The 17,832-nt window shown below is 43.7% G+C and overlaps 1 protein-coding gene across 1 annotated transcript in view; it reads right to left on the bottom strand.

Moving 5' to 3' along the window:
• Positions 1-918: 918 nt before the first annotated feature.
• Positions 919-17,832, bottom strand: part of ush2a (Usher syndrome 2A (autosomal recessive, mild)) — a gene marked incomplete at both ends in the record, with an annotated part of 314,802 nt that continues 297,888 nt past the window's right edge. The window contains 13 exon segments of the mRNA XM_080771896.1: positions 919-1,014; positions 2,008-2,208; positions 2,691-2,762; positions 3,618-3,705; positions 4,018-4,159; positions 5,243-5,300; positions 5,302-5,327; positions 6,343-6,519; positions 11,349-11,447; positions 11,537-11,655; positions 12,132-12,277; positions 12,989-13,081; positions 13,748-13,954. Coding sequence (XP_080628022.1) covers positions 919-1,014; positions 2,008-2,208; positions 2,691-2,762; positions 3,618-3,705; positions 4,018-4,159; positions 5,243-5,300; positions 5,302-5,327; positions 6,343-6,519; positions 11,349-11,447; positions 11,537-11,655; positions 12,132-12,277; positions 12,989-13,081; positions 13,748-13,954 — 1,524 coding nt within the window.

Raw genomic sequence — 17,832 nt, 5'->3', positions numbered from 1 at the left:
TGTCACCCGTCTGCGTGTCCTGTTGTATAAATGATAACCTAAATGGTAAATGGTGCATTTATATAGCGCATTTATCCAAGGCGCTTTACATAGATTGTGCATTACATTCAGACAGTATACACCGATGGCAGCGGAAACCATGCAAGGCACCAACTAGCACATCGGGAGCAATTAGGGGTTCAGTGTCTTGCTCAAGGACACTTCGACAGTAACTCTGGGGGAGCCCGGGTTTGAACTGGCAACCTTGCGGTTCCCATCCAGGCACTCTACCCCTGAGCCACCGCCGCCCTTCTCTCAACATGGTGCCAACATTTTTAACATTTTAAAACGGAAACCTGACATATGGTTCTGTAAATGTGGGTCTGAATCCCATCCACAGCACACACAATTTCACACATACCATTTTAGACCTGAGGTCGATTCGAAAAACGATTTCTAAATCCTAACGGCTTTCTGAAAGATATTTATTCCCAACAATAAATAAATAAAAATGTAATATATATATAATATATATAGCAACATCTAAAATGACACAGATGCTGTTCCCGGACGTATAGATTTTTCTTGACTAGACTCGAAGAGTTTGATACTTTTCAGGAAGACAACCCATGCTCACACCAATCTAGACCGAGTTATTCAAAACAAAGATGTAAACTATACAATGTGTAGCATTATTTGAATCTTGGACGAGTCACAATATTTTTTTACATACAATTGTGTGTCATTTCCAGACGTTTCAAGAGCTAGAAATGATCCGTTTAATTTTCAACATACAGTACTATTCCAGACCTTCCAAATGCGTGCGAGTACCCAGCTGTGTACAGTTTGGGGTTGAATCAGACCTGAATGAATGCCCGGGGGTGGGATTGGTGGTCTTTTACATTGGTGGCCCCTAGTTGAGGAGCGGGGGATCCATTCTTACAGCTGAGTATCGATGAAATAGGCGTGTTCCTTCTTGACTGAGCTGAAGTGTTTGATGGCGTCAGTGAACTGGTCGTCCTCCTCCTCCACGTACTAGAACACAAGCAATAAAGGGTCCGTCAGCAGTGTTGTTGTCGTCGACTAATACTATGACTTTTTTCACTGACGAAAACGACACAGAAACTAAGCCATGATGACTAAAACTATGACTAAATATACTTGCATTTTTGTCAACAAATAAAAACCACACAAAAAATGTTAGGAAGGGACTAGAGATCCAGTATAAATAATTTTACACTACAAGCTCACAGCTCGTGTTGTAGATTGGCTATTTTCAGCAAGTGTAAAATCAGCTTGTTTCCAACTCGGGTGACCCAGCCGGGGTGATCAAGTCCCGACTTATACGTCCCAGTAGTAAATGGGTCTTAATGCTTCCAACTCGAGTAGAATTATTAATGTTCTGTACAAGTGTCCATGACAAAGAAAATATATGATGTGGAGACAATAAAGACTATTATTATCATTATTATTGAATAATGATTGTTGCTCAGTACAATATTTCGGGGGCATATTTAGAATGTGTGCAGGGTTGAGGACGTTGAATCTAGTGTGCATTAATGAGGATTTAGTTGACACAATGAAATAAAATGGCGATAGTATCCAGTGTGGGGCAGACGGCCTGTCACAGCCAGATTTGGGAGAGCAGTAGCTTTGTTGTTGTAAAATTTAACTTTCGTGGTTGTTTTCGTCTCAGATTTAGTCCGATGGAGGGACACAGTACAGTATAACTCTATGGGGACACAAAAGCGACACAAAAGTAGGACCCGGAAGTATCTCTGGAGGGGGCGCTCACGTCAGGGCTAAAATACTGAATAGTTGACTCCAAGTAATTTAACCCATTCTGGGCGGGAACCCCTTTTGGTGTTTTAAGCATTACGTTGTACTAGCTATTGAAAAATAGCAGATCTACATGCTCATAGCGAGCTTGTAGGTCTGCTATTTTTGAAAAATCGTGAAAATATTTATTTCAGAAAACTGGAGGATTTAGAAGATTTTTTTTTAAATCTTGTTCAGGATAGAGCTCACCAGGCCTGAGTCCTGTCCAAGCGGGTTGTCCCAGCTTCCTTCATCCATCATTTGGGATTTCCTGTCAATCAGCTGACTCACACTGCGGTGCAAGGCATGCTGGGAATAGGCGTGGGCAGCATCCGATTGGCTGGGAACCCGCAGGATTGTCATTGGACTGAAGCGCGATCCTCCGCCCACTATCTTGGTGTCCGAGAAACCCTGACGGAGAGAGATTAAGATTCGAAATGAACATTAACTCTCGAGTATATTTTATATTTACAACTGTACAATATTATTATCATTATAAAATATTGTGCGGCATATTGTTACATGACTGTAGCCAACACGACAAACCATTAAACCAACGAGACGAAGATCTTCAAAATGTCAAACCAAACATCTCTTCTTCCCTGAACACACGCCACTGATCAATGTGTCCATATTCAAAGCCTCTTGGAAGACCATGAATGTGGTTTGATAATAACTCCCATAAACACGCATGCAGCCATGCACGCATGCACACACACACACACAAACACACAGACATGCACGCGCACACACACACACACACACACACACACACACACACACACACACACACACACACACACACACACACACACACACACACACACACACACACACCAAACCAAACCAAAACACACGTGGATGCATGTACACACAAGGTCATGCTCCCATACCTCAGAGTACATAGTGTAGCTTTTAAGTACCACGCTGTGGTTGTACCCGACACTGTCTGCCACGGCGTCAAACTGTCAGGGGGGTGGGGTGGGGGTGTAAAGTAAAGCGTTAGGTCTCTGACAGGAAGTATAGAGAAGTCTTACTGTGGCTGTTGAATATCTGGAAGACAGCAGAGAATTGTTGAATGGTGAATGGTGCCTAGCGCAAAACTCAGGACAAGGCCTCTGAGAGAGAGAGAGAGAGAGACAGACAGACAGACAGACAGACAGACAGACAGACAGACAGACAGACAGACAGACAGACAGACAGACAGACAGACAGACAGACAGACAGACAGACAGACAGACAGACAGACAGACAGACGAGATGGAGAAATAAGTGGCGAGAAAGGAGGAATGGATTCAAAGAAAAACAGAAGATTTGCAGTAAGATGAGAGTGTAATGGAATCAAATCAATAAATACAAAGAGATGATATTTTCAGACGGGGGTCGGGCGGCCAATTACATATATTTTCGGGGGTCCTTGACATGAAAAAGGTTGAGCACCAACGACATAGAAACATAGGGCTTTTCAGAGAACTGTCAGGATTCAGAAGAAACGTATAGGGCTTTTCAGAGAACTGTCAGGATTCAGAAGACAGGATTCAGAATCGTCCTCATGTCTGAATGGGTTAACTTGGATGAAAGAGATACATGGTGGTGTTCCGTTGAATAGTTAGTACATGTGTTACTTCTGCTCCCTCTAGTGGCAGCAGGCGACAACTGTAAAAAGAAAGTACAGTTTGAGGGTACTAAAAACACAATGCTTACATTAAATGAAACATTAAAGAAATACTCTCTTTCTCTCTGTTTCACAACACCTTCTTCATCTACTCCCATGCATTTGTTCCTCTCTGTCACATCTCCCGTCCGTGTGTCTCTCTCACCGTGTACATTTCTCCTCCAGTATGTCTTGTCGTATGCAGCGTGACCAGAGGAGGGTGCTCTCTGCTAAAGTGACTCTTCCTCAGGGCTCTGGGAAGTATAAAAAAGGACAACAATCACTTTATTGTCAATTAACTCAAATGTATATTTACATCCCCCCTCTCTCTCTCTCTCTCTCTCTCTCTCTCTCTCTCTCTCTCTCTCTCTCTCTCTCTCTCTCTCACACATGCACGCACACCCGCGCACACGCACGGGTGTGTGTGTGTGTGTGTGTGTGTGTGTGTGTGTGTGTGTGTGTGCGTGTGTGTGTGTGTGTGTTGTGTTGTGTGAGTGTCCGCGCGTGCATCAATGCGTGCGTGCGCAACACCCATGTTGCGTGTTATTATTTTAGCATGGTGTCACCTGTGTAGAATGACTCCTAGTACGATAGCCAGCAGGAACAGACCCAGCAGAGCCAGCAGCAGAATGAACCACAGCTCAGAGTAGACTGGACCAGATGACAGACTGACACCCCCTGTCACTGCTTCTGTAGGCCCTACGGGACCTGGGGAGAGAGACACAGAGAGTCAGAGAGAGAGAGAGAGAGATGAAACCCCCTGTCACTGCTTCTGTAGGCCCTACCGGACCTGGGGAGAGGGACACAGAGAGTCAGAGAGAGAGACTGAGAGATGACACCCCCTGTCACTGCTTCTGTAGGCCCTACCGGACCTGGGGAGAGGGACACAGAGAGTCAGAGAGAGAGAGAGAGAGAGAGAGATGAAACCCCCTGTCACTGCTTCTGTAGGCCCTACAGGACCTGGGGAGAGAGTCAGAGAGAGAGAGAGAGAGAGAGAGAGAGAGAGAGAGAGGAGAGAGAGAGAGAGAGAAAGAGAGAGAGAGAGAGAGAGAGAGAGAGAGAGAGAGAGAGGAGAGAGAGAGAAAGAGAGAGAGAGAGAGAGAGAGAGATGACACCCTCTCACTGCCTCTTGTTGGATCTACTGTATACAGTTATTATGGAATGAACCATAAGTGCAACGCTGATTTCCCCGTAGAGAAAACACCTCCCGATGCCATGCACCATATGCGCTCGTGCGACATTGCTCTGTGCTCTGGCACCAACATATAGGCTTCTTTCACCAACTTCAATGTGCTTGCATTTTTTTTTAAATAACGTTATTTTCACCAATCTCACCCTCTCTACGCATCGCGCGTCACGCACTGCAATGCATGTTCCGATTGGCTATACGGCCACGATCACGTGACACACACAGTGCAATGCATCTTGGGTTACAGGTGCCTGATGGAAGGCGGACTGCAGTGCCATTACCACATTTTATGGGTACATTTTTCGTGTGACACCAATGATTTCTTTCCCCCCTTTTTTTCCCCATGTGGCGTTGGACGTGAGCACACTCACCTTAAATCTAACTGTCAACTGAAGCATTGTCAAAAAGGAGGGCCGAGAGAGAGAGAGAGAGGAACCTAGGCTGCGGATCCAGCCTAACGGCGTGCCGCGGGTTCGACTCCCGATCCTGACGGCCTTTTCCACGTGTCTTCCCCCCCCCCCCCATCTCTCTCCCCATTTCCTGTCAGATGACTTTCAATCTATCAATAAGGCAGAAAAAGCCAAACAAAATATCTCACTCACCCAGGCCTGTAGCAGGGTTGTATCTGATAGTGGGTGTGGTGGCACTGCCACTGTCTGTGGGTACATGTTACCTGGAAAGACAGAGCTGAGAGAGAGAGAGTTAACATCAATGAAAAGTTAAGTACAATTATACAACAGGTCGTTTTTCGAGGAAGCAATCTGATTGGTTGAAACAGCCTTCTAGCCGTGGTTCAAACGAGCACCACTCCACACCTAATCAACAAAAAAAAATCAGCCGCTCTGTTTTCCCAGAGCGCAGAAAACTCGGTGGCTAGGCTGGCTAGTTTCTTGGGACATTTGTGGTCGTATAGTGACTACATCTGTCATTAAAAAAGTATGTTTTTTCAGCGATTGTCTTATAGTTTTAAGGGTAACTGTTGTATAGTTGCAATATTACACTCTAGGGTGTGGTTTAACGTGATTATTGCCATGACAGTGATGCGGTCAGCATCACTGAAGCACCCCCTCTCGTGTAATATTGCTTAAGTGTATCATCATCCAGGATGTTTACAGTAAATGACCGCAATCTCTGTACTCCCTGTAGTTCACGTATCTCAAGAAACGTTCACGACTGACCAACGCCGCCAAACTGAGTCGGCCGGATAGACGGTTGCTCTAGAACCCCAGAGCTGACCGTTACACCCATTTATAGAAATATATGGAGTTCTGACCGCTATGCCCATAGACTTTGTAACTGTCTGTTTTCCTATAATCTGACCGCAGTGTTTATGTATACAATAATGTACAAGGCATTGCTGTACTTCTGTCTATGTGGACATATATAAGCATGTGTGCGTGCGGTCTCACTCATCTGTGACATCCGTGGGATGTGCAGATGACTGTGTGTGTGTTTGTGTGTTTGTGTGTGTGCGTGCGTGCGTGCCTTGCGGTCTCACTCATCTGTGACGTCCGTTGGATGTGCAGATGACTGTGTGTGTGTGTGTGTGTGTGTGTGTGTGTGTGTGTGTGTGTGTGTGTGTGTGTGTGTGCGTGTGTGTGTGTGTGTGCGTGCGTGCGTGCGTGCGTGCGTGCGTGCGTGCGTGCGTGCGTGCGTGCGTGCGTGCGTGCGTGCATGCGTGCGTGCGTGCATGCGGTCTCACTCCTCTGTGACGTCCGTGGGATGTGCAGATGACTGTGAAAGCCAGAGTAGATCCTGAGTCTGTTCTCCATGACGCTGAACTCCTTCAGAAGTCCGTTCAGAGAGAAGGACTGACTCCAGTCCAGCCACACCATGGTTACATTACCGGCCACTGAGAAGGGAGACACGTACTGGGGAGCTGGGGGTGGAAACAAGAGAGGAACATTGGGTTTGAATGTGTTTAATCCACTTACAATTTGTCAATTTATCATCGTATACATCATCATGACGAAAAATATAGACACTGTGCCGATTTGCTCAGATACGTAAAATTCTCCATTCATTGTCAATGGGAATTCAATGTTTGTGTAAGGCGAAAATCTACACCAATAGCTGAGTATAGGAGGTGCTAGTGCCCCTCAAAAAGAGGGGAAATTGCTGCTCTACAGGCTCACAACCTATCGTGACAGTCTGTGAGCTTGTAGAATAAAGTACATAACATACGTGGTTAAAGGTTTTATGACATTCATTTTCATTTCTTTTTCTTTTTTCTTTTAGGTTTTATGACCTCAATTACACCAAAAAAACCTGAACTTTGAACATTCAGAGGATTTTCTGTGGTCTGAAGTTTTCTTTGGGGTTTGGAAGCCTTTTGAGCTACAATGAAAACAGGCAACACAGTGAAAACAGTGACTCTTACATCACAAACTGCCGGCAAATCAGAGCACCTGTTTGAGCCAGAAAACCCCAGATCACAGAAAATCTACTGAATGTTAAAAGTTCATGTTTTTGGGTGCAATTGAGATTAGAAACCTACAAAAAATAAGAACAATTCCAAAACCTTTTTTTTTATCACAATCCCTTTAAAGGAGAATTCCATACTAAAAGGCTTTCTTACCTTTCTTTGTAGTTGTTACGTCCCCACCAAAGAGGTCCAGGTGTTATTTTGTGCAAAAGCTCCTTATTGGCTGTTTCCCCTACCATAAGCCCTAAATAAATTGCATTGAATGGGAATTGAATGGGGCTATGGGGTGTTGTGCTAATTCGCTTATTTCCATCGCTCAAAATTATAATTTCTTTGTATATATCCTCTCTCCATAATGTAAATAATATCCCAAGCGGCACACTTTACTACTTCTTTCGATGGAAATAAGCGAACTATAGCATAACACCCCAAAGCCCCATTCAATTCCCATTCAATGCAATATACAATTCATTGAGGGCTTATGGTAGGGAAAATAGCCAATAAGGAGTTTTTGCACACAAAAAACACCTGGACCTCTTTGGTGTGGACGTAACAACTACAAAGAAAGGTAAGAAAGATAAGAAAGCATTCTATAGCATTGGAATTCTCCTTTAAGCCAATGCGGGAGACCAACAGGCATCGGCCTCCGTGATTGGCCGAGGTTCGCATGACATTCCTGGCGTTATAATATAAGTGTCAGCTCACACTAGGAACAATACGTTCTTTTAAACAGCGAAGTTGTGTGCTGTTGTTTTGACATGTTGTGCTGGACGGTGCATCTGAAAGGAGGAGAGAAGAGGTCCTTCCATGCTGCTGTGGCAGTGGAGCACAAGGTGTATTCCTTCGGAGGATTCTGGGACAACTCCAGCTGCATGCGCATAGATCTCATTGATGTGCACGTCTTCAACACAGTGTCTTTGCACTGGGCGACGTTGGTTCTTCCCAACCAACTTCGCCCTGCAGTGCAAAGACACTGTGTTGAAGACGGATGTGCAGATGACTGTGCGTGTGCGTGTGTGTGTGGTGGGTGTGACAGACGGGCAGACGGACGTACCCTTGTTGATGTTGTACCCCCGATGCGCGTGGGCCACACTGCTGTTCTGATCAAAGATATTGTCTACATTTGGGGCGGAATAGTGAATATTGAAACGGAAGTGGCTGACAAAGGCAACGAGGTGACCTTCCGGGGCGATAACTGCAACAAGCTGTATGCATTTGACGTCAACACCCATAGTTGGTTCAAGCCCAACGTTTCTGGGACTGTTCCAAATGCGAGGTGCGGCCACTCAGCCTGTGTCTTGCGTAATGCCATGTATATCTTTGGAGGATATAACATACTGACTGGGCGCACTAATGACATCTACAAAATGGACAGAGCGACAATGGCCTGGTCTTTAATTGACACCGTAGGCGTTCCACCTCCTATATCAGATTGTCACTCTGCAACCATCATCGGGACAAAGATGTTTGTATTCGGGGGCAGAGGGGACCGGGACGAGATCTACTATAACATCCGAGTGTTTGACATGGAGACCAACTGCTGGGGGAGCACATCTTCTCCACAGTTTATTCCAAAAGGACGCAGGGGTCATTCGGCCTTTGCCTACAACGGAGAGCTGTACATATTCGGCGGCTACAACTATCTCCTGGACCAGAACTTCAATGATCTGTGGATATTTAATCCAGAGACCTCCTGGAAGAAGGTCACGCCCAAGGGGAGCGGCCCGTGTCTGATGTCTAGGATGTGCTGCTGCATGGTGGGAGATCGCGTCATCCTCTTTGGAGGATACACACCCGATGACATGTACATCTTAGACTTGTGTCCTAGTTTGAGGACATTATGCAAGGTAGCAGTTATTCAGTACGGTCTGGAAAAGTCACGACTCCCACATGACATCAGGTGGGAACTGGCAGCCATGACTAGAACAGACTAGCAACAGAAAAGAACACGGCAACGGCAGAGGAAGGGTTAGCTCTGCCCTTAGCAAGGCCTCCTTCGTTTAGATGAGAATGCTGCCCTTAGCAAGGCCTCCTTCGTTCAGATGAGAGCGCTGCCCTTAGCAAGGCCTCCTTCGTTCAGATGAGAACGCTGCCCTTAGCAAGGCCTCCTTCGTTCAGATGAGAACGCTGCCCTTAGCAAGGCCTCCTTCATTCAGATGAGAACGCTGCCCTTAGCAAGGCCTCCTTCGTTCAGATGAGAGCGCTGCCCTTAGCAAGGCCTCCTTCGTTCAGATGAGAACGCTGCCCTTAGCAAGGCCTCCTTCGTTCAGATGAGAACGCTGCCCTTAGCAAGGCCTCCTTCGTTCAGATGAGAATGCTGCCCTTAGCAAGGCCTCCTTCGTTCAGATGATAATGATGCCCTTAGCAAGGCCTCCTTCGTTCAGATGAGAGCGCTGCCCTTAGCAAGGCCTCCTTCATTCAGACGAGAAGGAAGGATGAGCACAGGAGTGTGTTCAGTGATACCTGCCAGGAACTAAGCAGCGCCATGCAGGAGCCTATAGAGAACGGAACCGCACTAGGGCTGACATGACTGCAAATGAAAGAAATGGAAAAAATGACTATGTTAGACCATTTTCAAACTATATTCATATAGTTGTTCCTCACTGATGCTCATCGTAAGATGGTGCCGTCCCTGTGGGGCAGTTCAGAAGCTGCTTACCAGTGACGTCGTCGGTAGGCACGGTACCGTATGGTCATTTCAAACTTATTTTTTTTCATTACTTTTTATTAATGCAAGAAAAGGGCTCTATTTCAGCATGCCAACTTCCCAGGAAGAGAGGAAAATGCAGAAGAGATTTTTCGTTTACCATTGTTATGAGCATTAGTGAGGACCAATTATACGAAGATATGTTTGGAAATTGGTAGAATGCTCCTTTAAGAATAGAAACATACACCCAGCTGATCTCCATTAGGAATTAATGTGGAAATCGAGATGATGGCAGAAGACTTCAGGAAATAGATTTTTGTAAAGGAGAACAGAGTGGGAGAGAAAAGATGTGTTTTTTATTTATTTATTTATTATTTTTTATATGAATTATATGAGCTTGTTTAGAGGCGTTGCCATTCTTCTACTTCCAATCATCAGGCGTATAGGGACCAAAGGTGACGCCCCCCCCCCCCTCTCTCAGGCTGTCAAGATGAACATGAAAAAGGATTTTAATTCAATCAAAAGATAATTAATTGCGCAAGCAGAGCGTACACGTAATGTTGTTTGTCCGGTGCTCCGATGCGTATGCCTGTGGCTGCGTATGACGTAATGAATTATTTGTGCTTGATATGGCATTGGTTTCAGATTACATACATGTATACATATAGGGACATTACCTTTAATCCACCCAACGCTGGAACATATCATTATCACCATCGAGAGCCACGCTAGGATAATACTAATTCCGGTAGACTGGAAATGTGGCTTTTTAATGTTTCAATAAATGCTAACGTGTTAACGAGTAGTACAGGTGAAAAATGTCCTAACTCCATCCCGAGCCCACCGCAGCTACGAACATGCGCCGTGGGTTTTAACAGTAAATCGCCCACTATACGGCAGCCCATTTCAGACAGATGACTACAAAAAAAGATACATTTTCGAGCGATCGAAACAAGCGAGTTACCAGTAAACACGGCCCGCGCGGATGACCTGTAGGCCTACCACTCGTTCTTGGATATAATAACATCAGCTTATAAAGATGGAGTGCCGTGATTTTTTCCACCATAAACCATGATCATCAGGTCTTATTATTAACCTTTCAAAAAAAAATTGTACAGTATTTGTTAAAATGTCGTTTTTATGTGGGCACGCCCACCAGTTCATTTGCCTGGTGGGTGGTGATGGGTGGTGATCCACCTGAGCTGAAGCCGCACCCACAGCTGTAGTTGTATGATAAAGGGGGAGGGGTTAGGGGAGGGGCTAGTAGTGTGATGACACTATATTGCTGTTTACTTCATTGGCCCATTTGACTGTCAAGGGTTCAGCCTCCAGGAAGAAACCCTAAATACAAAGTGAATACACCATTGCACATAAAAACGACTCCAGGGTGTCTAATGAAGTACTGTCACCTCATGGACACATGAAAAACTGGAAAGATACAGACATTGTGGCACTCATCCTCGAGGCTGGCCAGCTCCATCGTCTCAAACCATTGTAGTGAAAGTTATTGTATTGTATTGTATTGTATTGATGTGTTGTGTTGTGTTGTGTTGTGTTGTGTTGTGTTGTGTTGATGTGTAGGTGGTATCTAACCGTGTTTTACAAGCGAGACTGGGTGCTGCTGTCTCCAACTCACCCTCATTCAGAGTGGTCACAGTAGTCCAGTTGGACACTGTACTGCCCATGTTGTTGAAGCAGGCGGCCCTCGACTCATAGCTGGAGTACGGCTGGAGACCTGAAAGTTATAGCTTTTTAATCACTGCATACACAGTTATATTTTGTATAATTTTCTTCTTTATTATAATTATATCAAGATGAACAAACCTGTCACATTGTGACTCCCGTGCTTGCCAATGAAACGGGTTTCTGTTGGCCCTTCTGTGCATGGGAGGGATATAGGCTGGGGGGGCTGGGGGCAGGTCAGCCTGACATGTAGCTCACAGCTAGGGAGAGAGAGAGAGAGAGAGAGAGAGAGAGAGAGAGAGAGAGAGAGAGAGAGAGAGAGAGAGAGAGAGAGAGAGAGAGAGAGAGAGAGAGAGAGAGAGACAGACAGAGAGAGAGAGAGAGAGAGAGAGAGGGAGAGAGACGGGGGTGTTAGTACAGTACAGTAGTATCATAAAGACCTGAGACCAGATTCTACAAATGTCTTGACAGTTTTCTGAAAAAACCCATGTTTCTGTCAATGGTATACGCAAACCTTTTCATGTCAAGGAGCCCCAGAATGATATGAAAATACTCCGTTCCATTTAGTCGACTAAAACTACACTAAATGGAAGCTATTCAAGAGACTATATAGGACTGAAACTAAAACCAAAATGTCCTGCCATAGAAAACAACACTGGAGTGCATGTGTTTGAGGTCAACTCTGGCTGTATAGTCAGAAGTCAGTCAGTACAGTAGGCATCTTGTCTTCCCGTACCTCTCGATGACTCCGTTGGGTTCCTGGGGCTCGTCCCACTCCAGAAGCACAGAGCGAGAGGACAGGGTCAGGGGCCGAGGGGGGTGCTGCCTGGCCGGGGGGGCGGCCAGCGTACGGAACTCTCTGGTTGGACCTCGACTACAGCACTGCAACACAGTGGGACAAGAGGTAGAGAGATGGTTCAACAACTGACCTGAGATCAGATTCTAAAAATGTCTGTTTGAAAATGACCTACAAGCTATTTTTAAATAGCTAAAGCATAACGTAATGCTATAACACCAAAAGGGGGTTCCCACCTAAAATGGTTTAACCCATTTAGGCCTGACGTCGGAATTAAAAAAAAAAAACTTCTAAAATCCTGACAGTTTTCTGAAATGCTTCATGTTTCTGTATCAGCGGTGCTCCATGTTTCATGTCAAGGACCCCAAAAATGATATGTAATTGGCCACCGAGTCCGACCCCCCCCCCCCATTGAATTTTTTTTGTTTTGTTTGATATCAATGAAAACACCACTCGTGCTCATTGACGTACACACGTACACAAACAGGTACATGGACATTGCAAGCTGGTTTCCACACAGTCCTACAGTCTGAATATGTTAATACAATATAACTTATATATTTCGTCTCTCTGTTACTCTATTGAGACATTTAGATTGTGTCAAATGTCATGTTTCGTCTAGATACATGGACTGGACACAAATTCTGACAATTTATCAAAAGCAGAGACTTGTATACCGTTACAAGTCTCTGCTTTTGATAAATTGTCATTAGTCTTACCTGGTAGCAGGTTGGTACAGGTAGGTAGCAGCATTAGTCTTACCTGGTAGCAGGTTAAGGTAGCAGCATTAGTCTTACCTGGTAGCAGGTACAGGCCTCCACGCCAACCCAATACTTAGTGAATGGACTCAAACCGTGGATGGTTTGCTCACGAGACGTTCCCTCTGACAGCTGCAGGAGAGTGAGTGAGTGAGACCAGGGAGAGAAAAAAGTGTGGACAAAAAGAGAGAAAAGAGGAGAAAGAACAGGTGATGAGTTGATGTTTAAAAAAAATAACTCATCTAAGCTGTACCACTGACTACTAAATGATACTTTTTGCTAGCCCCTCCATATGCACAGCTGTGTGTGTGCATGTGTGTGTGTGTGCGTGTGTGCGTGACTGTGTGTGTGTGTGTGTGTGTGTGTGTGTGTGTGTGTGTGTGTGTGTGTGTGTGTGTGTGAGCACGGAATGATCCCGGATGTGTATGAGCACAGAATGTGCTGAGCTGATTGGCTGAGCACACCATGTAATGTTTAAAATGTTAGGAAGGGACTATAGTGGACAAGAGATCCAGTATAAGTCATTTTACAATTAGTTGCATGCTGAAAATAGCCGATGTAGATCGGCTATTTTCAGCAAGTGATAAAAACAGTCATCACGACGGCATCAAGGCCTCGCCGAAATACATTTTGTTCGACTAAATCACCTGTAGTTTTAGTCGACTAAAATCTTATGACATTTAGTCGACTATAAAACTGAGACTAACACTAAAACATTCCAGGAGACTAAAATGTGTCGAAAACTAAATTAAAACTTATATTCAAGAGACTATAATGACTGAAACTAAAAATGTATACCACAGAGTGAGTGTTGCCGCGCAGCGAGAACAAGCGGTAGAGGCTGACGATGCCATTGGGCCGGGCGGGGGGCGGGACGTCCACCACGGCCGAGGTCGCCAGGACACGCAGCAGGGAGGGGGGCTCTATGCCCCCCGGCGGGGCGGGGCCTGTTCTGCCGCTGGCCCACGGGCTAGCCGAATGACCGGCCGCGTTCAGCGCCATCACCTGTCAATCACAAAACACCAGGTTTTAGACCAGGATTGACTGAGAGCCTGCCATCGCGCAAATAACTCTTCACATACTATATAGAGCATGTATGAAATAAGTGTCAGAGCTGAAATCGACATGTAAATATGAAATAAATTCTTAAACATGTAGCTATAGGTGTAATGTTAGAGCCCACAGAAGAGAGGTAAATATGAAATAAATGCTTAAACATGTAGCTAGGTGTAATGTTAGAGACCACAGAAGACATGTAAATATGAAATAAATGCTTAAACATGTAGCTAGGTGTAATGTTAGAGCCCACAGAAGACAGGTAAATATGAAATAAATGCCTAAACATGTAGCTATAGGTGTAATGTTAGAGACCACAGAAGACATGTAAATATGAAATAAATGCTTAAACATTTAACTAGGTGTAATGTTAGAGACCACAGAAGACATGTAAATATGAAATATACCGGTATGCTTAAACATGTAGCTATAGGTGTAATGTTAGAGCCCACAGAAGACATGCAAATATGAAATAAATGCCTAAACATGTAGCTATAGGTGTAATGTTAGAGACCACAGAAGACATGTAAATATGAAATATATGCTTAAACATGTAGCTATAGGTGTAATGTTAGAGCCCACAGAAGACATGCAAATATGAAATAAATGCCTAAACATGTAGCTATAGGTGTAATGTTAGAGACCACAGAAGACATGTAAATATGAAATAAATGCTTAAACATTTAACTAGGTGTATAATGTTAGAGACCACAGAAGACATGTAAATATGAAATATACCGGTATGCTTAAACATGTAGCTATAGGTGTAATGTTAGAGCCCACAGAAGACATGTAAATATGAAATAAATGCTTAAACAAAACATGTACGTAGCTAGGTGTAATGTTAGAGCCCACAGAAGACAGGTAAATATGAAATAAATGCTTAAACATTTAACTCTGTGTAATGTTAGAGACCACAGAAGACATGTAAATATGAAATATACCGGTATGCTTAAACATGTAGCTAGGTGTAATGTTAGAGCCCACAGAAGACATGCAAATATGAAATAAATGCCTAAACATGTAGCTATAGGTGTAATGTTAGAGACCACAGAAGACATGTAAATATGAAATAAATGCTTAAACATTTAACTCTGTGTAATGTTAGAGACCACAGAAGACATGTAAATATGAAATATACCGGTATGCTTAAACATGTAGCTAGGTGTAATGTTAGAGCCCACAGAAGACATGCAAATATGAAATAAATGCCTAAACATGTAGCTATAGGTGTAATGTTAGAGACCACAGAAGACATGTAAATATGAAATAAATGCTTAAACATTTAACTCTGTGTAATGTTAGAGACCACAGAAGACATGTAAATATGAAATATACCGGTATGCTTAAACATGTAGCTAGGTGTAATGTTAGAGCCCACAGAAGACATGCAAATATGAAATAAATGCCTAAACATGTTATAGGTGTAATGTTAGAGACCACAGAAGACATGTAAATAAGAAATATATGCTTAAACATGTGTAATGTTAGAGACCACAGAAGACATGTAAATCACCCATTCTTGAGATAAGGGACAAAACTTTTTTCAAACTGGATTTTTTTTTTTTTTAAGATACATTCAAATCAAATAGATGTATTTGTAGACACAGGTCTCAACTACCAATCTTGAGAAGGAACAGGTTTTTCGCATAACATTTCTTTCTAAAATGGGACATTTTAGAAAGAACTCCGTCAGACACACTAAAATCCCTTTTAATTGAATTTTATCAACATCATCAACAATAATATAAAGTCCTCAGTTATCTTATAATGGCTTTCAGTAATCAAGTTAAGTAATACAAATCTTTTAATATTATTTTGTTCCAATATCACACTATTATGAAATATCCAATTTCTCAAAACCGTCATTTCAACCTTTATTTTCAATATTATAACATGAAAACCATGTAAAAAAAAAAAAAAATCATCATTACGTATCATTTCAGTTGGTGTTTCAATACATAAGCACAAAAGATTTGACAGCGAATTTTCTATTTCTTTGGAAATTAACAAAAACATCACGGGACGAACGTCTGACGGAGTTGACGAACATCTGACGGAGTTGACAAGTTTAACTGATTTAGGTTCTAGACCACCTAGGATCTTGATTCTGGTGACTAATCCCACATTTTCAAGGATGAGGAATACAGTGGTACTATTTAGATTTGCCCTGTGAACATGGCAGCCATTTTTCAAAATGGCCGCCAACTTTCTGTTATTTCCCAATAACTCAAGTTCTACACCACCTAGGATCTTGATTCTGGTGACTAATCATACATTTTCAAGGATGTGGGATACATTGGTACTATTTAGATTTGTCCTGTGACCATGGTAGACATTTTTCAAAATGGCCGCCAACTTTCTGTTATTTCCCAATAACTCAAGTTCTACACCACCTAGGATCTTGATTCTGGTGACTAATCATACATTTTCAAGGGTGAGGAATACAGTTGTACTATTTAGATTTATCCTGTGACCATGGATGGTAGACATTTTCAAAAATGGTGGACCTGCTATTATTTTACCAATTTACTCAGGGAATATTATCAGAATAATATAAAATCTGTGAATACATTTCTTACCAAGAATTTTCTTCACCAATGTTTGTAAAGGTGTCTACTAACATACCCCACATTGGTTTCTATTTGACCACCCTAGGGGCATGTTTGACAGCTGCTGAAAGTTGGGTACCATCAACAACCAATATAAGGCTAAATGTTCTAAATTTCATTATGCTTTAAGTAGCATGTGGCATGTCAAACTAGGGGCTTTTCATGATTCTGGATCCATTCCAAGCATTAGTTTTGCACAAAAAACACTACGTTGGCTAAAAACGGCCATAGCCATCATCACAGATGTGATGAGGTCAGCACATGTCGGCACATTTGGGCAAGTGGCTATGGCCAAACTAGGGGGTCTATGGCCAAACTAGGGGTCAAACTCCTTGGGCTAAATTCGGTGAGGTGAACAGTGAGCAGTGAACAGTGAGCGAAAGACTGAAGACAGAAGATTTGGCTTCAGGACCATCAGGCAGGATGTGCAGACACTGAAGGCATCAGTGTCTTTCTCTGTGTCCCCAGCATGTCAACCAAAGCAATGTTACCAAATCAAAGGAGCCTTCACCTCATGTCACCTGGGGCTGGGTGAGCAATCGTATCCTGTATCTAAACTCACAACTAAATACAGACACTTGGCCAGACTGCCGTTTGAAAGGGTCAAACCCCTCATCCTGATTGGGGAAGACCACCCCCACCTAATCACACCAACCGAACAAGTGAGGTTGGGGCCTCCAGGTGGGCCAGCAGCCATCTGCACAAGACTGGGCTGGACCCTGCAGGAAAGCAATCTCCAGCCAAGACAATGTAAGTTGACTATAACAGAGCCCCAGAACACAGAGCTCAGGAGAAGGATGGAGAAACACTGGCAGGAGGCCACCAAGATACAATGCCTCAGAGACCCAGAGTGTGCCACCACTGGCAGTAAGGAGATCAACTTCTGCAGCAAAGATGTCATGAAAGGCAAGTCTCCACCAAAAAAAACCCTGAACCTAATCGGGGTGTCAAGAGACCAAAGTTTCTCCCCCACAGTTCCCTGCAGTGGCCAGTGAAGTCAAACTGTGCATCTGTACCTGAAAGGGGCAAGTCAACGGCCAGAAAGCCCACCTCCTTTTAATGTCCTGTCAGTAGAAACTCAACCTGCACCTGAAATAAGCCCTTACCTCTCCCAGAGAAAGTTCATCCTTGAAAATGTAATGATTAGTCGCCAGAATCAAGATCCTTGGTGGTCTAAAACTTGAGTTATTGGTAAAATAACAGCAGGTTGGTGGT

Source organism: Protomyctophum bolini (genome assembly GCF_963924005.1).
Source record: "Protomyctophum bolini genome assembly, chromosome: 1".
Lineage (NCBI taxonomy): Eukaryota > Metazoa > Chordata > Actinopteri > Myctophiformes > Myctophidae > Protomyctophum > Protomyctophum bolini.
This window is presented reverse-complemented; position numbering and strand designations above follow the sequence as displayed.